Genomic DNA, 20,275 nt, shown 5'->3' on the forward strand with positions numbered 1-20,275 from the left:
GCCTACCTACTCGAAAACTGTACATGCAAGATCTGAACTGGACACCATTAAAATGTGGGCCTGTAGTCAACATCTAAATTATTCATTGAGCTCATGGGCAGATTTTGAGCCTACTAGGTCAGATTTGAAGAGTTTTATATGGCAAACTATGGAGATAGCTATATTTAACTATGTGAATGTCATTATCTAGCCTATCATTCTCACCACCAAATGCATCAACACGGGAAATTAATTTCAAAGAGTCGTGACATGTTAAAAAAAAACATGAAATCGCCCTTTTGCCCCCACCCCATTGGATAGGCACACTCAAATGAAGTAGCCTAGGCTACAATTACCAGTGGATCCACCTCAAGACCATTGTCCTTTGTTTATTTGGGATAGTCGGGGTTGCAGGGTAGGTTAGTGACTTTATTTATTTTTAATATAAAGCAAGGCTAAATATTTCGGTCCCATTGCGTTACGTAAATGATTAAACCATTTCATAACGCCAATGAATTGCACTGCGGCATCGACAGCATCTTCAGCCCATCTAAAGTTAGAGCCGCTTTTGTGTGCATAATTGCATAGCCTACATCCCCCACACAACACAATGTAGGCTATCCAGGGGAGCCGGGGAGAACACCCCCTGTATGTGATTTCTCGTATGACGTTGGCGTTTCTTCAGGAAGGCGCCCAGAGAGTTAACGGTTTGGGCTGCTCTGATTGGATTAGCCGGGGCTCAGCAAGTGAATGGAAAAAGATAGAAGCTGGTAGGCAGGGGGAATGACAGCTGCAATCAAACAGACAAAAAAGGAGCACGCACGCACAACGTCGGCTTTTGGACGGTAGACATTTTTTTTCTGTTTTACGGAAGGAGAAATGTGAGCTAGGTCAATACGACACAAGTATGACATTTCATATCCGTGGGGAATTGAGCCATTTGAGCTGCACGGGGCGGGGTAATGTCTAAGTTCCGGTAGAGCGAGAGAAAGCGAGCACAGTCAAATGGGTTCCAGACGGAATTTACCGGGCGCGGCTGCCGACGTACTGATTGTATTCCCGGACTGGATAAGTTTTTTCGGTGTACGGTGAACGAAAGACGGCTCTAGACGGACCAGGGACACGGCAGATAGGGGACGCGTTGTGTAGCGCCCCTCTGCCCCCTGTCCGTCAAAACGATGAGGATGCTATTAGCATTCTGTTGTCTCTTCTTCGTAACTGGGGGAGCGGACCATACAACGGCAGACAGGTCCACGGCAAACAGCAACATCGACGAGAACGTGACGGCCGACAGCAACAGAAGGTATCTGAATATTGGAGATGGGACATCTCAAGAATTCGAGTTCCCCGAGAACACGAAAGGCGTGATTGTTCTATCAAGTAAGTACGGGAGTGCGGCGAGTAGGAAGGGCCGGGAAAGCTGGAGGCAAACAGTCCGAGTGCGCTCTTTGGACCCAGATGTGCTTTCCATTTTGAACGTTACTGATAGCGGACACACGGGACCTGTGAGGAGTTACATTATCAGCATTCGCTCAGGTCTAGCAGGCCGGGCTCCGCTGCTCATCCAGCTAATAGACCTGGACCAGAACTCAAACCCTGTTCTCATCGAAGAGCGGTCGGACTATTCCATCAGAGTGGCGCCTGGAGACGATGACCCCGCCACCCGGCTCATACAGTCGGGTGGGTTGTCCCATTTCTCAGAGAATCCTGTGCTTTTCGCCCTGCTGCCGCTTATATTCATCAACAAGTGTGCTTTTGGGTGCAAAGTGGAGGTTGACGTGTTACGAGGGTTGCTGAAGAGGCCTGTGCCACTGCTGCTTGGTGTAGTGGGCCAGTTTTTGGTCATGCCTCTCTATGCGTACAGCTTGTCCAGGCTGGTTTCCCTTCCCAAGCCACTGGCCCTGGGCCTGGTCATCACCTGCTCAGCTCCAGGCGGTGGTGGAGGCTACCTTTACAGCTTGCTGCTGGGTGGAGACGTGACCCTCGCCATTTCAATGACGCTGGTGTCCACGGTAGTGGCAGCAGCAGCCATGCCTCTGTCATCAGCGCTGTACGGGCATCTGCTGGGTGTCCATGCCGCCCTGCATGTACCCTTCGTCAAGATCCTGGGCACGCTCCTGTTCATTGCCATCCCCATCTCCCTGGGCATGCTGGTGAAGCTGCGTCTGCCGGCCCTCACCCGCGTGCTGCTCACCCTCATCCGGCCCTTCAGCTTCGTCCTCATCGTGGGTGGCATCTTCATGGCCTACCAGATGGGTGCCTCCATCCTGGCGCACGTGCGGCCGCAGATCGTGGCGGCGGGCGTGACTGTGCCACTCTTCGGCCTGGCACTCGGGCTGTGCATGGCACGCGGCGCCGGGCTTCCGCTGGCTCAGAGGAAGACGGTGGGCATTGAGGTGGGCGTGCAGAACAGCCTGCTGGCCCTGGCGGTCATGCAGCTGTCCTTCCGCAGGGCTGAGGCCGACTACGCCTCCCAAGCTCCCTTCATTGTGGCCCTCAGCAGCACCTCGGAGATGCTGCTCACTGTCCTGGCACACATGGCCTACCGGCGCCTCTGCTCAGCCCCTACCAGCCTCGCCCAGACCGACGCCTGATTGTAGCTACCCAAAACACTCGGCGCCCCTTGGACACACCCAGAGTATTCTATCGACCTGGAGAGCCGCCATCGGAAGCATTTTACAACAGGTCTGAGCAAGAAATGTACGTACAATGAAGCCACACTGCTCACAGGGAACAGTGCCTGTGAATTGACTGTGATCTCTTTTGTTTTTGTCTTGAAACCAAAGGCCTTTTTTTCCCACCCTGGCCCCCCGTTTCGGTTGCATTTGTTTCTTATACTTTTCCTATAAAAGTAAAAATTAAAAAATCATGTAAATAACAGAGAGAGATACTTATGAAAAGATTGATATTTTTCTATGAGATTTTTTGGTTTGGTTGTTTTTGTAATTGAAATGATTGCCATGTATCATGTTTACAAATGGTCTGTGTTGTCGGAATGAGACTGCGACTGTGTTTTCTTGAGGTGGAAATTGTATGCGGTGTAAGGTTCTATATGGTGTCAAAAAAAGGTGTTCCTGCTGATTGTTCCTCTGGATTCAAAGGAGGGTATCTGAGAATCCATGTACTTGAATAATGCAAAAGAGGAAGTATAAATAAAAAGCATTTTGCCAAAAGCACACTAATTACGTTTTTTTCAGTGGTGCATCTAGAAACAAAGCTCTCATAAGTCAAAGAGGACTTTGGTTGTATAGTGTGAGTGTGATTTTTGGAAGTATGTATTTGGCTTCATTTTGTTATTCAAAGGATCCTGTTTTGTGTTGAATGCGTGTCCTGCTCTGTGCTGCTATTTGCATCATTGTGTGCACATGTGGTGTTGTTGAGTCAGTGTGAATTCTAAGCTCTTTATCGGCGTCTCCTGTGAGGCTAGAGAGGGGCTGTTGCTTAACATGGCAACATGGCCCCACACTTATTTCTTCACTTATCAGTCTTTATGGGGAAGAGGCTAACCTACTCAGCCTGTGCTTGTTTGTAACTAAGCAAAAGGCAGAAATACAGAGGTCGAAGTCCAGTACAGGAAGAGACTGCATGTGACCGAGGCGAGTGTGTGTGGGTGTGATATGCTGTATGTGTAACTGAGTCATAAAGCGAGTGGGGGAAATTCTGTGGTCTACATGTCAGTTTGGAGTGCAGCACTGAAGAATGCTTTCGATTTCACAGAATGGTGCTGATTTTTGGTGGATGAGTCCTGTCCCCCGCTACCCCCTCTCCTCCACATACACAGCTGTTTTCTGATCACATCTGTTGTGCATTTGTAGTTGTAGCTTTGTTTGCTCAAAGTGCGTTGACATAAGGGGCCTGACCGGACCCACTGGAATGTAGCACAGGGTTTACAGGCTGTGCTTAATTATTTGGTTTAAAGAGGCTTTGTCAACATAAGTCTTTGAGTGACTCTGTAGGAAACAGGCCCATTAAGTCTGTAATGATCTTTTAGTCAGGCCTCTACTCTTTTTTACAAAAGCTAGCTAAAACAAGTATGATCAAAGTTGATTGTGGCCAAACAAGCTAACACACTAACAGCAAGCACAGTATACCAATGCTATATATCCCTATATGGATGCTCTTGTATCGTCTCTTAAGACTCCTACGTGGCTTGATTATTTTTCATCACGAGTTACTCTGATATTTTGATGGCTGATGTCTGTACACTCGAGCTGAAACTCTGTAAGACACTTGATAGGGGGAGGCAGAGGTCCTGTTGGTTTCCTCTCTCACCTAAAAAGAGGGGAATCCTGATTTAAGAAACACAATGGTATGCCTACCAAATGCCTGTTGTAGTCTAAAAAATACATTTCAATTTTATTTACTTTGATTACGTCTGTATGAGAGGATAACCTCTAGTAACCTCCACTGCTGGTGAAGGGGGGAAGTATCTGACTTCTCTCCCGGCTGCCACGGTAACTTAACCTGATTTCTCCTGGCTGTTGACATCAGCTCTCCTCTCAGTTACCTTTACATGTGTAAATACACATTTTGCACATCATCCATTGAACTTCACTTACACTGATTACCTTTGCATTCTACTCGCAGTATGAAAAATATGCGCTAACACACAAAAGTCAGCATATTGTCCCATCTGACTCCTTTCTCTTATAGAATTATACTACATTATTTTAGCCTTTGTGTCAACTAAAGCTTATTTAGACTTTCATAATGGTCTCCTTTCCCCCTCTCACCTCTTCTCAAACCCAGACTAAATATACACACTCAGATTGCTAGAGTGTAACTCATAAGACACTGTCAGACTACTGGATGTAGCACCAGCACAAGAGAATGTGAAAGAATATAAATGTGTGTGTGTGCATGACATCTATATCATGTTCTCATGTGTGTGCGTGTGTACAGTACATTGCTCACTCTTTCTTTAACAAGTGCTGGGAATCCAAGCAAATCAAGTTTTTTTAGTGCAGGACCAGGACAACCAGGTTCAAAATACAAAAAATGGTCAATTTGATTCAATGGCAGGTGAGTCTCTCCACTGCCTGGGCAGTGCCACATCCATTTAGAGGAACGGTCGAGATGGTGTGCCAACGGTATTGGTGTCAGCTGCAGTTGACGGGCTGACGGGTGATCCCCCTGCCCTCTATGTTGTGTCTGCAGCATTTGGTTCTTGCTGTGTGCGCAGAGGTTTCATGGCACAATAGCGAAAGTGCTTAAACATTCATGAGACAGCGTCGATTAAATTTTAATGGGATCTTTTCACCTATCAGAAGCCCATCCTCCCTGCTGCAGTGCCAGGCTTCCCAAGAACACCACGACAAGAGGGAGAAGCGTGGGAGTGCATGTGGGAACAATCGCCCCTTCATAGCTCTGATATTGCACTCAAATACAACATTGGGCAACGCTTAGGAAGGGTGTTTTCATACCTCCTGCCGAGGTGCGGTTGTAGCCCCACCTATTCATAATCTTTTACAGCAACACACACACACTTAGACACACTAATGTGCAGTATGTTTGTATACATTGATCCTACAAAATCAATTTTTGATCGTTTACTAGAAATAGGTATCATCATGGTAACAGCATGTCTCTAATGGACTGGCAAGTAGTGTTTACCTTGAGTGGATCGATTATGTGTGTAATACTAGAGATGACCAGAGAAAGGCCTCCTCGGAAACAGCTCAGACCCACATCCATACCAGAGGCAGCACTTGGCAAGCCATTGAGCTGGGAGGCAGACGGCGCCGAGGGAGATGCTTGCACCATTTGCCATGCAACATTACTGGCCATGTTGATACGAATTGATCTGCTTGTCTCTCTCCTGTCTCAACGCTCAATATTTTTCAAACCTAGACTACGGAAGTCTAGCACTGGCGTCTTTTTAGGCTATGCATCAGCAGGGCAGCTTTGACGGCAAATATATGCTGAAGGGTTCTAGTGCCAATCACAAAAGAGGGTTAAACATAAACATTAAACTGCTCAAAATTGCCACCCATTAATTCAGGCATTAAATTGATAAATTAGGTTGGTTAGGCACAATGAGGTGCATGAATCGCAGTGACAACAGAATGGTTAGTGGTTCTTAAAGTAGGCGCTGAAAATGAGATTAACACCCTCCCCACTACACACCCTTAAAATCTATCTGAAGTAATTCATTGAACCAAAATGAACGGTTGAAACCTTTGCACTGACACTAAACGCTAAACACTTCATCAGATGTTCAATTGAATGTGCTGGAATGCTTCCTTTTCACGAAACAGGAACTTTGTAGGATAGTCTACAGAGAATAAAATGGTTTTATTGATAGGAGGACTATGAAGAAGAATGCATTTCATATCTTATATTTTATTAAGTATTTTAATTTAATTGTGGTGTCGGCCGTTTTATATTATATTGTATGTTGTACTATTATGACCGCGGTCATATAGGTTTAGTCATGAGTTTTTTTTTCTTCAGTAATTTTGTGTCAATGATTCCAGTGCACAAAACTTGGTGGGCATGTGTAGCCCCACAAGGATGACACGGAACCATTGTTTTTCGTTTTGATCCGTCACACACACACACACACACACACACACACACACACAGGTATGCACACACTCACTCACATGCACGCATGCACACACATACACAGTAGACATGCAGGCATACGCACGCACACACTCACATGCACACACACCGGCACGCACACACACACACACATAAACACACACATAAAAACACACATGCAGGTAAGCAGGCATACGCACATACACACATAAACACACACACACACCCCATTACCCCAGAGGAAGGCACAAATACATCAAAAACTATTTTGTTACAGACTACAAATACTAGCTCATAAAATGTTACAACAAGTAATTAGTAATTTGAAAATACAAAAATACCCACACAATAATCATGGTATACCAACTTTTTAAAAAGAAACTACAAGGCATATTATTGAAAACATATCCCCAAGAGACAAGAAATACTATTTTTCTGATTGGCTGGCAGAGGGCTATTAATTCTGTACATTGGGGCTCCTATGAAGTAGATCTGGTAAAAAAATGTAAACAGCATCCCATATCGGTAATTGAATTGATAAGAAGCAGGCTTCGCAACAGTGGAATCAACTGTAACATAGCACAGTGTTTCTTAACTGGTGGGTCGGGACCCAAAAGTGGGTCACGGAACCGTTCTCGAGGGTCGCAGAGCTTATGGTTAAAAATAAATAAAAGAATCGCCAAATTTAAAATGCTACCTTATCAGATCTAATATTGGACCTTTATTCTGATGAACTTTATTCGCAGGCACTTTGCTACCATGTAGCTCACCATATCCATTGGCTTGAACACTAAAAAATATATATGGGTCTATATATATATGCGAATTTATGAACATGGGAAATTGTGGGTCCCAAAGCCAGATCAGTTGAGAACCACTGACATAGCATACCCACCACTATTTCCGCAACCAATGTATGTAGAACGACAAATTTAACAGGTTGGCCTCTTTTTAAACTGAACTGCATTTCCTTTTTTGTGCTATAAATGCATGCCTATTGCCTACATAAATGACTGACAACATGGGGGACAAACAGAATAACATCCTGTAAGGTGTCTCAATATACATAATTAACTTGGTGGGGGGTGGGGGGGTGCGTGTGTCTGCTTGCCTGCATGTCTGTGTGTTTTATATGTCTGTGTGTGTATGTTCGCTTGTGAGTGTGTGTATGGGGGGTAATCAGACACGTATTGGGGCAGCCATGGCCCTGTTAGCACTCCGGACCTGTAACCTGAGGGTTGCCGGTTCGAGCCCCAACCAGTGGGAACGGCTGAAGTGCCCTTGAGCAAGGCACCTAACCCCTCACTGCTCCCCGAGTGCCGCTGTTGTAGCAGGCAGCTCACTGCGCCGGGATTAGTGTGTGCTTCACCTCACTGTGTGTTCACTGTGTGCTGAGTGTGTTTCAATAATTCACGGATTGGGATAAATACAGAGACCAAATTTCCCTCACAGGATCAAAAGAGTATTATACTTATACTTATTTAATTACTTTAGCATATTTTGTAATTTGTATTTTTTAGGATTGGAACAAATCTAATGTTGTTTGTAACAAAATACTTTGAGGGATTGACTAGATATAATTAGATGAGAGGTAGCCTACATCTAGTTATAATCTGGTCAAAATTCTAAAAAAAATTCTAGAATTTTCTAGAATTCTTAGAACACTGATGACAATTCAGAGTTCAACATTACAGAATATTTTTTTTATTCAAAACAAAGCAACTGAATTACAGGTTGTTAGGTTGTTACATTCTGTAGAAGAAGAAGAGTAGTGCATAGCAGGAAGATTGTGCTAAAGGGCCTCAGCGATGCATTAATGAAAACTGGCGCTGGTCTAAAAGTACAGTTTTTTCATAATGGCCCGGACCTGCTTGGCATTTGGGTCGGCACACAGCTCTCTGCCCTTCTTTGTGATGAGCCTTTAAGAAAAAGAATATAAGGGTGAAACCAACCTCAACAAAGATGTAAAGAAATTTAAGTGGGAATTGCTCTTAGCAAAGGGAGAAATACTCACAGAACCGCCTGTTTGGGGCAGATGGGGCTGGTGGTTTTATACTTTATTATGACTCTAGGTGGAATCTGCTTGCTGTAATAACCAAAACAGCATTTATTTGGGCCATTGGCGTCTGAAAGAGAAAATAATCAAAAACCACAAGCTGCAATGTCCATATTACATTCGGGTGCAAGCGCCCACTGGGACCCGGGTGAATCCGGCCTGCAGTCATTTCCCAATCCCACCCTCCCTCTCTCTCCCACTCGCTTACAGTAAATATCAATCTCAATCTCAAAACACAATGCATCTCAATGTATTTTTAGAGAAAAAAATAATAATGACGCAATCTGAAAAACTTACGCTGACTTTGTCCCTGGGAGCAGAGCGCAAGAACAAGTACAGCAGCAGCAACAACACACGACAGTTTCATCTTTTGCTGTCATGTGTGTTATATCACCGCTTAGGACAGCCCACTTACCACTCTGCAATAAGATCAAAAAGTGAGGTGGTGGAGGAGGGGTAGGAAGAGGAGTGGTTGGTGATGGTGTGTTGGGGAGAGAGACATAGGTGATGCAAAGTGGTGTGTAAGAGATAGTACAGTGTGTGTGTGTGTGTGTGTGTGTGTGTGTGTGTGTGTGTGTATGTGTGTGTCATGTATGCATGTTGTGTATACAGCCTTTATTATGACCGCCGCACAGGGAGGACCCCCCCACCGGACTTGATCCCCGAAAGGAGGGTAGGGCAGACACAGTTTTCTGTGAATATATCGAGAACCGTAGGGCCTAGGATGACCATTTTTTTGTATGTTGGCCTCCAGGAGCCATGGGGGCATGTCAAACCATCCTATATCCACTCATGTAGCGGCACCTAGTTAAAAATGAAAAAGCAAAAAAGAGGCATTGCAATCGCAGGTATCTGTGGCTGACAGGTTCAAAACTGCACGGAATTTAAAGTGTATCATTATGACACCCCCGTTCATGGGGGTCATATCAGCTACACGCACACACACACACACACATGCGCACACACACACACACACACACACACAAGCACAAGCACACATGTATGCTCACGCACGCATATACACAGGCACGCACACACTCACACGCAAGCACATGCACGCACACACATAAACACACACACCCCATCACCCCCCTTGGCGGTGATATTTTGTAGCGCTACATCTACATCGGTACATCTAGTATATTATATTATATTATATTATATTATATTATATTATATTATATTATATTATTCCAAAATAGTGGGGACCGGTGACTAAGCTTCATCTCGTTGGTTCTTCTGACGTCTGACGGATGTGGACCGATACAACCTGTGGATTGGCTGCCTGAGAGCCTTTCAACCAATGAAAGTTTTTAAACTAAACCGCGCGTCGAACGTAATAGGAAGTAGCCTATGTTAGAAGTAATTACATGCTGTCCATCGAATAAACAACATGGCTTTGAAGGAGATATTTGTGATGGATTGACTGTTTAAAGTTATTTAAAATGAAGCGAAATTAATCGGTGGCCATGTGCTGTCTATCGATAGAGATTTCACAGTTTTCCCAGTGGACCGAGACACATCAGCAACTAATTTTGATCTTCTCTGATTAAAAGCCAAGTTCCTGAAACGGTAGGCCTACCCCCACAGCAGCTAGCTAAGTTAGGTAAGTCAGCAATGACGGCTAAATAAGGCAATTAGCTAAAAACTGTTTCATACGACACTGTTGTGTAGGCCTACTGTGTATAATTTTAGACTTGCTACATAAAGGTAATCCTGGCTATGGTTGTCACGAGACAAGTAAGCTAGCACGCTAATGCAGAATGTCTTTGGAGGCGTCAAGTGTGTTGGCACCATCGCAGAAAACGTCGCTGTCATCTCTTCTTGGTAAGCTGCACTTTGTTGCCTTAGAAAGAACACCGGTCACTGTCATTTCACATCCTTCCTGAGTAGGAAATTATATCTTGACTAATGTTAATCCCAGACTCGGGTCTGTCAGTACAAAATGATGAATATAACGATTTCACATCAGGTGAAGTTCACATGTTGGTAGTGAGTGTTCACGTCCTGTGGTTTGCAGCTAGCCGCGCTGGGAAGAGGCCGAGAGAGCATCTGTCCGGAGAGGAGCTGCAGGAGGCTGCTATTCAGCTGCTCAACAGCAACCAGAACCTGTCCGATCTGCTTCTAGAAGTGGGGGTATGTCCGGTAGAGAAGGAGGCGGCCTGACGGCCTGTAGCCTTTAGCGGTTCACTAATTCGGCCTGACAGTGCCATCCATATTAATAAATATCAACCCATTCCAGAGACAACATGATGCCCATGTGTTTTATTGGATGTGTGCAGTCAATGAGTGTTACTAGTTTAGCATGGTTATTATCAACAATGTACTGCAGGCAGAAGTCCTGATTCGTATGAATTGTCCCACGTCATTAAATGTCCCACATTTGATTAGACCAATAGCTGATTGTTTTAGAATCCTGCATATTTTTCTTTGAACTATGGTGGTCACTTGGGTGTGTTTTTGAACCAATTTTAATATGTGTGTGTGTGTGTGTGTGTGTGTGTGTTTAATGTAGCAACACAGTCCCAAGTTTGGGAAAGTAGATCATTACTGGGATTCAGGAGAAAGAGATGCATTTGATCACCGCCCTGACCCTGTTCAGAAGACTGGAGCTTCTTTCCTCTGTACGTTTTCATCTTATGCGCACAAGCACAAATCAGCCCACATCTCTCATGTCACACTTAATTTTGTAGCCTCCCAACACACTCCAGCTTTGGAGTCAAGTCAGCTGTGACTACAGGCATTTCATGATGTATGTTGGTTGTGTACTGCTGACGGAGCTATATGTATTCGTGTGTGCGTGCCTGCGTGCACACAGTGAGTGAGCTGAAGAGGCAGTCACAGGAGCTGGGGGTCCCTGTGGGTGTTCTCTCAGTCAAGGTGGTGCTGGAGAGAGTGCTGGAGCTGACCACAGAGAGAGATGAAGATCATGTACTCCTGACCTCAGCACAAAGGGTACCTGCCACTCTATTTTCCTTCTTCTTGTCTCATCTTGAGACCTGTCAGTTTACTGCCAACAATAACTATCCATAACGATAGTTTAACATAATTGTTTCAGCTCATGAGAATAGCAATATCCATACTGCACATTATAACAATGATTGTGATTGGTTTCTATCATTCACACACAATCATTTGGAATCCAAAAAATGTACACATTAAAACATGAAAGACTCATTCCTTATCGTTAGTCAGTCATTCAAATAGTTTCTTGCTATTTTCTTGTTGTCAGTATGGACAGACCTGTTCAGTTGACAATGCAAGCCATGTCAGTTGTAATGAACCGAAATGCGTCACATGCTAAGGTTGTAGAATATGGACTATGCTCGTGCCCGTGAGGCATTTGTATGTATTTTGATATGACTGAATGAGTTGTGAGGTTGCTCATATGGCTGTTTGCTGTGGTAAATGTTTTTCTTAGGCCCAGCTCTGTGTGTTGCTTCAGTCTACAAGAGAGCTCCTCTCACTTGGAACCTTCAGTCCCAGGCTTTTATGGCAGGAATATTGGAAAGCACAGGTGTGTGTGTGCATGTGTGTACATTTCCTCCTTTCTAGAAGGCTGTTGTAATAAGCAGAGAAACACATTTACATTTAGTTAAGTGGTTAATGTATCTATTTCTCATCCACAGCCTAAGCTTGAGGTTATCTACCATTTACATGCTGAAAACATTCTTGCCCTGGAAGACCTCTTTGAAAGGTTAGTTTTGGCATGTCACACCCCCTTGTTTACCTGAGGCCATTTTCAGATCACAGTAAATATAATCTACAGCAATGAACACAAAAATGAGAGTTTGGTCTAAAGCTATGCAGAAATGTTAAGTACATTGGCAGTAATGTTTTATGCATTAGTTTTATTCATATTCAATTTCTATATCAAAAAAAAGATTTACATTTCAGCAGGGACGGACTGGGACTAAAAAAGGCCCAGGGCTTTCTTCCAGATAGGCCCACTACCATTCACGCACGCACACACATTAGCTGTCTATCAGGATACAATCTCTCAATATTATTATGCACTGTATAATAATATTTTTTGTATCACATTCAAAATGGTCAGTCAGATTTTACAAATATTATCGATTAATATTTCGCCTCCTACATTCATTCATATTAGTAGCCTAAACCAACAGGGATGTCATATATCATTATGGTAAATGGGGGTCTATCAATAAATGGCCATGTTTGGACATTTATATCTTAAAAGTATTATTCCTAGCCTTACCAAACTTTGCAGAATGGAAGACAAACATGTTCTTAGTAAGATTCAATCATTAAAATAGTTTGTACCACAGTCTCATGGTTTTATAAAAGTCCCTAGTTTCAGAAAAAACATTCAGGGTTTTCTCTAGAAGTATAATCCTTTGTTAATGTTGTCCCAAAATGTGAAGTCTCTAAAACAAAAGGCCATGACAATAATAAGGATAAAACAAGGCGTGTTTATATTTTTGTGTCGTTTTCATGCAACTGAAATGGTATGTGGGGTAGCTAGTAGGACCATAACAATCTATGTGGAAATAGCTAAGTATATGGACATTTAGTGTGTAAAGCACCAATATTGTTCCAAGTCCCATTCACAGAATAAGTGCATGTAGTTACAGGTGTTTTCGGAACACCAAAATGAACATTTACAATAAACAATAGATTTTAGCGCCCCCTCAGGTGAAATACAGCATAGCATTTTACTCCTTTTTAAGGAATTTCAAGGTCTGAAAAAGATAAGAAGACAGAAGATTTGCACAGAAATATTTCACAGGCCTTGGTTTCAGACCCATTGATGATCTAGACAAGGTTTGAACATCTGAGACGGTGCAGCAACAACCTTATCTGATTTGACACGGAATGACTCAAATATGTGGTAGTTGTCTTCGTCATTCAATAATGAGGCAACAAGCTGTTTGTTTTACAAAAGGACCAAAAAAAAAAACTCAAGTGCCCTTACCGCCAAACATGCAAATATATAGTCTGTGAGAGGCAGGAACGTTGGAACCATCCAAATGGATGATGTGTGCATGGCATATATCGCGAACATGACTGCACCCAGGCCTAGCCCTGCCCTTAAAATCAACAGGTCGGACTTTCACTCCCCCCCCCCCCCCCTAAGAAAATGTTTAAAATTCTGGTTGCTAAACACACCATCTTAATGTAGATGTAGTTAGAGACGGACAGAAATACTAAAGCATGGCCCGTCTTCGGTCTGACTCACATCAACATTATCCCATGCATTATAGGCCTACTGCTTGACTCGCATACATGAATATAGGCTACCGAACATGGACATCATCATAGGTGATGACGTTTTGTGCCAATATGTTTGTAAAAGCACAACCACAGGCAGTCCTTTTGGTGAATGGAGGTGCATTTCCCTTCCTTTGATTAGTTATAGCCCATGTTCCACATTAATCGTAGACTATCACTGCAAGGGCATGCCAAATGTGTGTGTTTTTTAACCACTACACTACCACTGCCCACTAGAAAAAGACTAGAGTGCCAGATGGTAATATGAGTACAGCGTCAGGACCGCACACTGCAATCTCCCAGAAGAACTAAATTTATTGAGTTAAAAACAACGCAACGCTTCGACCTAGGTCAAAACGTCGCATTATGTTTTTAACTCAATAAATTTAGTTTAGTGGGAGATTGCAGTGTACTCTTCTTTCCTTGATAAGCCTTTTTTGTCCTGCACCTGGCCTCAGCGAGGTGGGATGTGCATACAACCACTTTAAAGAGGACTAGAGTGTCAGGACCACCATGCCTACGATATGCAGCAGCCTCTTTTAAGTGTCTCCTAGCACTAGAAGTTCTAGTATAGACAGAAGTCAGGTACTCTTGATGTTGCACCACCCAATCAGTCGGTGGACTATCCCTGTGGTCACCTCCAGTATTTCCAAGTAGGTGGTCGACTGGTAACTGTGACTTCTGACCGAACATCAGCTCGTATCGGGAGTGCTGTGTGGACTGGTACACGGTGGTATTATAGGCGAACAGGAGCTGAGGGAGCAACTGGGGCCATTTACACTTCTTTACAGGGGATAAGGTCCTGAGCAAGTCATGAAGTGTCCTGTTGAAACGTTCACATTGACCGTTCCCCTCTGGATGATAAGTGGTGGTTCTAGTCTTTGTTATGCTGTAGGTGTCACACAGGTGCTTCAACAGCTCCCCCTCAAAGCTGCGCCCCTGATCAGAGTGGATTCTCCTTGGCACGCCATACACATAGAACCATCTCTCAGTTAGAATCTTAGCTACGGTGGAAGCTCCCTGATCAGGGGTGGGAAAGGCCTGGGTAAACTTTGAGAAAACATTTGTGACTACCAGCACATTCTCTTGTCCTGTGCTAGCCCAATCCAAGAGAGTAAAGTCAATGGAGATTATCTACAAAGGCTTAGTGGCTAACACATTTCTGAAGAAGGTTCTGGCTTGGGTTATCTTGCTTTAGCAACCACACAGTGCTCACACTCAGAACACCACATTTGCACCTCGTGCCACATCTGGGGCCAGTAGCACCTCTGTCATATCAAATCTGTGGTACTGTCCACCCCCAGATGGCCGTGGTTGTTGTGTGGGCTAGATAGCACTTCGACTCGCAACACCTTTGGCAGTAAAAGCTGCAGCACTGGATCCCTGGAAGGAGGAGCCTGGATCGCTCGGTACAAGGTCCTATCCACTTCCTGTATCTGGGAACACTACTTTATTAACTGCGGACTTCCCTTGCTTCACTCCACTTGTCTTAACGGGTATGTGGTCGTCCCTGTCACCAAAACCACAGGTATCTGGAAATACAGGGATCAGTCCCTTGCAGGACTTTCAGGTCTCTTTTAGTTCGACCAGGGATGGTGTCCACCATACAAGATTCTGTCATCCAAGAGTCTTGGAGAGGTGCACTCGAGGCTTGCATGTTGGCTATGGCAAGCGGCAGGGGGACGCAAAGTGTTAGTGGGGCTTGTGGGAAGCCTAGAAAGGGTATCGGCATTGCGATTAGCTGTCACAGGACGATATTTGATGTTGTAATGAAGAGGGCAAGCTGAGAAACCCAGCAATGTTCCAGAGCAGAGCACCCAGTTTCGCTGACTGCAGGTATTGGATGGGGTTGTTGTCAGTGTACACGGTGAACTTGTTGCTCAGGAGATACTTGCCATTTTTATCCGTGATTGCCCACTTGACTGCAAGGAGTGAGTTTCATGGCACTATAATTTGACATGTTCCTCTCACTTGGCCGCAAGCTCCGGCTAGCAAAGGCTATTGGTCACTGCAGCCCATCCTTCTCCTGTGACAGAACTTCCCCCAATCCGGCATGGCTTGCATCCGTCTCTAAGATAAAGGGACGACTGAAATCGGCATAACCTAGGACTTGAACAAGTCATTCTTTTAAGGCTCTGAATCCAGAAAAAGTTCTGAAGGCAAACCTGAACATGACTACATCCAATGTTAACTATCCAATATTCAGATGTCTGTAATTAAAATGTATGCAAATTAGTGCATAATTAATGAGATTGTTAAATTACATCCATAAACATATATTTTCAGAAAACTTGTAATGCAAAAAAATATTGTCTCTACATAAATAATGTAAAGTAAAGTTTCATAAGAATATCAAGGAGTTAAATTTTTTTATCCTATTCACCCATTCTGTGTTGTCTATGGAGGCCATTTTTAGGTCGCAAATGCTAATTAGCAGGTTTAAAACAAAAAAATCAGCTAAGTAAATATGATATTCAGAATCAGCACCCAAAAATTAGGCAAAATACCCTCTTTACCAGTGTTTTCTCACATTTGACCCCCAAGTGATAGTAGTCCCAGTCTTAATTATGCATTATATAAATGATGATGTCATCTAAGTGTGAAAATGGATCGTGAAAATTTGAAGACAAAAAAAATATTGTTCCTTAGACTCTATACTAGCAAAATATGCAAAAAAATCAATCAAGTTGGCAACCTTGGTGACACTTTAGGCTTTCCATTGTCCCTTGTGCCCATCCTGCTATTGAAAACGCGATTGGGCAAATGTTGCTAGTTTTTTAATGATAATTGATAGCATAGACATGGGCTACTGATGAAACATTTATTTGGAGCTAGGCACTGACTAGGCTACTTGGCTGATGAAACATATCGAACCAGGCTGTTGGATGGACAGCCTTTTTGGACTTTTCCAGAACGCCCAGATTGCTAGTCCGCCCCTGCTTTTCAAGAAACAACAAAACGCAGACTGGTGTAATAGCCAGAGCAATAGAAAGACAGAGTTGCGACACTGTTTGATGTCGCCCCCACGCAATCAACAGTTCCAAAAAACCTGTGCTGAATGGCTGTATATAGAACAAACTGCTCACTGACTGCACCAAAGATTTTTAAAAGAGTGTGTGTGTGTGTGTGTGTGTGTGTGTGTGTGTGTACTCAGTAATGATGATGTTGGGAGCTGGTTGGTGAAGAAGTTCCAGGCTCTGTGTGGGTTACTTCCATCCCAGGAGGAGGAGGAGCTGACCAAGCAGAAGATCTTGTCAAGTAGGAGTACCACCACATACCTGGCTATTATGAACATACTGTACATTCCAGCCATGTTTCAATGAGCCGTGTTTCAATGAGCCTGTCAATTCTATTCCATTCCATTTTTTTCTTCTTTTCATCATTTGAATGATGATGATGACTGAGAACTCAAAACCCTTGAGATCGGGTGTGTTTGTTTTGATGTAGCGACTTACAGTGCTGACTAAAAGCAATTCATACTGCACTTAACAGAATGCACGTTGGCCGGTGGCATAAGCCGCTGCAACAATAAGAACACACCCATTGAGAACTTAAAACTTTGTTATACCTTACCTCAGCAAGGTTTGTTAAAGTTGCCAATCACATTTCTCTGGAATGTTATTACAACCGCAACCAGAATTAAAAAATACAGGCCTCTAGATTCATTTGATAGTTTATTTTTTCTTTTGTCAGCATCTCAAAGAAATAACCCACTGGATGTGTGAACGCACTCTTTTAACAGTCTCATGTACAGATGTAAACATATTCTCAACATTGTGCTCCAGCTGTCATGTGTGCTCTGGTGCGGGGTGGCTTTGAGGAAGCCCAGGACACTGCTTCATCTTCCAGAAGGTTCCCTCAACGTTGTTGCTCCGTGCTGGACAACATGCTTTCCTGTGAGTGACTGATGTCTCATTTTGACTTCCACATACTGAGGCTTTGACCAAGAGCGTGTTGTCTGTTACATTAGCCACAGCTGTGTTGATATATAACCTAGGCTCAACTTTAGCCCTTTTGACACACTTCTATTGTTAGAATAGCCTCGGAGATGTCAGACTATATCTTGGCTCAGTTTTTCGCGGGGATTAGAGTCTGGAAACTCTCAGCTGGGATGACCACGGCCTAGCAGCTTTCTGGCAGGCCGGTCAGTCGCCCACGGGGACTGGCTGATCCATCCAGCTTCGATTTGATCTCAAATGGCTCTCATTTGCGACGGCTCTTAACCACGCACCAAATGTCCAGACCACAATAAAGGAAGGGTGGGGCTATTGAAACAGACGGGGCTATTGTAGACTCATTGGTGGATTTTAATTCTCTTAATCAGGGCTGCTGGACTCGCTGAGCTCCAGCCAGGGCCCACAGGAGCAGGAGGAGGGGAAGGCAGCAGCGATGGCCTGGTGAGCTGACCCAAGCACAATCTGATGACACAGCCACCCATGGCTCAGACATGCAGCTTGTGTTGGTGTAAAGTGAATTATTTTCCTCCTCCACTCTCTCTCTCTCTCTCTCTCTCTCTCTCTCTCTCTCTCTCTCTCTCTCTCTCTCTCTCTCTCTCTTTTTCTCTTTTTTTTTCTCTCTCTCTCTCTTTTTCTCTTTTTTTTTCTCTCTCTCTCTCTCTCTCTCTCGCTTCTTTCTTTTTTTCCCTCCCTTACGCTCTCTGATGGCATCAAACAGGGTGGGAGTGTTTGAGGCCTGTGTGTCTCATGCCTCCGTTCTCGGCCAGGCTCTGCGTCGTTTCTCCACACGCTCCCTCACACACATACTCACCCACTGCCCACGACTCAAAGGTGAGCAGGCAGACATATATCTCACACACACACACAAATATTTTTTTATATATATTTAGACTGAAACAAACGGTTATCTCCGATATTCATTCGTGGGGAAATGAGTTTTGTGTTCAAAATGGGTATTTTCAGTGTCAGATGCAATTGCCATGCAGAACAACTGGACCTTTGCCAAAACCAACCCCCTCTTGACGTCTCTGTTTTGTAAGGTAGGCCTAGTCTCCTTTGTGTACATAAGCCTCTTGTGATTATGTACAGTATGTGCCATAACCGAGTCAACAAGCATCATTCATCATACTGAATACAGGTGTTTATCATGGCCACTGTCACAGCTGTGTGACAGAAGTCTCATGGGAACTGTATGTTGTTCATTGGAAAAAATTGAATTAGCATGCATTGTTTGTTTACCTGGAATGAAGTTATGTGAGGCAAGAAATATGAGGCACTAGTTCATCAGTTAGAAACACAGCTGTATTTTCTTTTCCTTTTGAGCATAAATTGCATTACGCAAGTGACATTTTAAGACCATATGCTTGTAGAGATTGAGAACAGTAGCATGGCACACATGCCATTTCCCATGTTAACCACTTCCTCCTTGAATGGTATCCAGAGCTACAGCGTGCACACCAAATACTGATAAATGCCTCTTATGCTAATTCATGTCTTGGTCCTGGGATCAGAGAAAGAATACTGTGTGCCGATGATGGTCCTATAGGTAAATGTTCTTTATCTTCAATCACATACACGGAACAAAGTACTGTGGGAATTTGACTATCTGACTTGTGTGTGTGTGTGTGTGTTCTATGTGTTAGCTGTGTGTGTTGTTCAGTATGGAGGAGCTGCTCTCTCATCTGCAGCAGGTGCTGGAAACTCACGAGGTCAACTGGCAGCATGTCCTTTCCTGTTTGTCCACCTTGCTGGTGTACCACTCAGATGGACAGCCATGCCTCAAAGGTCAACACATGCACATACACACACACACACCAAATGCAAAAGCTAGAATACACTTCAAAGTCACCTCTTTTAAGCAAATATGGAAATGGCACACAATCCCACATGATAACCTTTGCCATACACACTCACTCACTTATACACACATGTTTACCATTATTATGCAAACATTATATGTGTGGGCATAAGTCAGGCAGCAGCCATGTTTGCTTTCCAGCATATTAATTGGTGTTGATGGACTGCTGACGTCAACTCCAAGAGAATAAACATTTTCTGATACCCATTGCTTTGCCACTGATATCATGCCTGATTACAACACTTAGTGCAAAACAGAGATTAGCAGATCATGTAATTATGTATGTCTGCCTTTGTCTCTTGCAGAAATGTTGTCTAGACTCCTGAGTTTAGCATTTGAAGCCTACGACCTGGAGAGCATGATCACCGCCTTCCTGCTGGCTCGCCAGGGGGCGCTAGAGGGCTCAGCATTGTTCCCCTCCTACAGTGACTGGTTTAAGGTGAGGGAGAAAGAGAGAGAGAGAAAAACATGCCCCCTGATTCAGCATGCACTCTCCATTACACTGGGGCTGTCCTGATAATTATGGGAGTATGCTTGGGTAATGGGTTATATCTTTTTATGGGGTGCATTGTGGGTACTTAGACTATTTCCATGTACTGTAAGAGCAGTCAGAATGGCTATTCAGGGCAGTGCGTAGACCTGTGG

At 44.0% G+C, this 20,275-nt stretch overlaps 2 protein-coding genes and 1 long non-coding RNA gene across 6 annotated transcripts in view; all 3 read left to right on the forward strand.

Moving 5' to 3' along the window:
* The first annotated feature begins 593 nt into the window (after window positions 1-593).
* On the forward strand, window positions 594-3,155 carry slc10a3 (solute carrier family 10 member 3). Its single transcript, XM_042111099.1, has one exon. The coding sequence runs from the start codon at window positions 1,158-1,160 to the stop codon at window positions 2,571-2,573; it is 1,416 nt and encodes a 471-aa protein (XP_041967033.1). The 5' UTR covers window positions 594-1,157; the 3' UTR covers window positions 2,574-3,155.
* A 6,750-nt stretch (window positions 3,156-9,905) lies between these two features.
* Window positions 9,906-20,275, forward strand: part of LOC121723900 (Fanconi anemia group A protein) — a 29,060-nt gene continuing 18,690 nt past the window's right edge. For 2 of the 4 annotated variants that reach the window (XM_042110102.1, XM_042110105.1), the window contains exons 1-14: window positions 9,907-10,187; window positions 10,292-10,408; window positions 10,602-10,717; window positions 11,097-11,205; window positions 11,400-11,536; window positions 12,003-12,098; window positions 12,211-12,278; window positions 16,971-17,074; window positions 17,602-17,712; window positions 18,141-18,213; window positions 18,491-18,603; window positions 18,736-18,812; window positions 19,416-19,557; window positions 19,936-20,069. In XM_042110102.1, the coding sequence (XP_041966036.1) occupies window positions 10,345-10,408; window positions 10,602-10,717; window positions 11,097-11,205; window positions 11,400-11,536; window positions 12,003-12,098; window positions 12,211-12,278; window positions 16,971-17,074; window positions 17,602-17,712; window positions 18,141-18,213; window positions 18,491-18,603; window positions 18,736-18,812; window positions 19,416-19,557; window positions 19,936-20,069 (1,344 nt within the window). In that variant the 5' untranslated portion in view covers window positions 9,907-10,187; window positions 10,292-10,344. Of the gene's footprint in view, window positions 10,188-10,291; window positions 10,409-10,601; window positions 10,718-11,096; window positions 11,206-11,399; window positions 11,537-12,002; window positions 12,099-12,210; window positions 12,279-16,970; window positions 17,075-17,601; window positions 17,713-18,140; window positions 18,214-18,490; window positions 18,604-18,735; window positions 18,813-19,415; window positions 19,558-19,935; window positions 20,070-20,275 lie in introns of all 4 variants that reach the window. The other 2 variants (XM_042110104.1, XM_042110103.1) reach the window with 2 other exon arrangements.
* LOC121723902 lies at window positions 13,272-16,955 on the forward strand. Its single transcript, XR_006035076.1, has 3 exons — window positions 13,272-13,340; window positions 14,988-14,999; window positions 16,930-16,955. It is a non-coding gene; the product is annotated as an uncharacterized LOC121723902 (long non-coding RNA).

Source organism: Alosa sapidissima, chromosome 11 (assembly GCF_018492685.1).
Source record: "Alosa sapidissima isolate fAloSap1 chromosome 11, fAloSap1.pri, whole genome shotgun sequence".
NCBI classification, from domain to species: Eukaryota; Metazoa; Chordata; class Actinopteri; order Clupeiformes; family Clupeidae; genus Alosa; species Alosa sapidissima.

What these genes read in the sequence shown, in the direction of transcription:
- slc10a3 (XM_042111099.1), top strand. Translation starts at nt 1,158, where the DNA reads ATGAGGATGCTATTAGCATTCTGTTGTCTCTTCTTCGTAACTGGGGGA.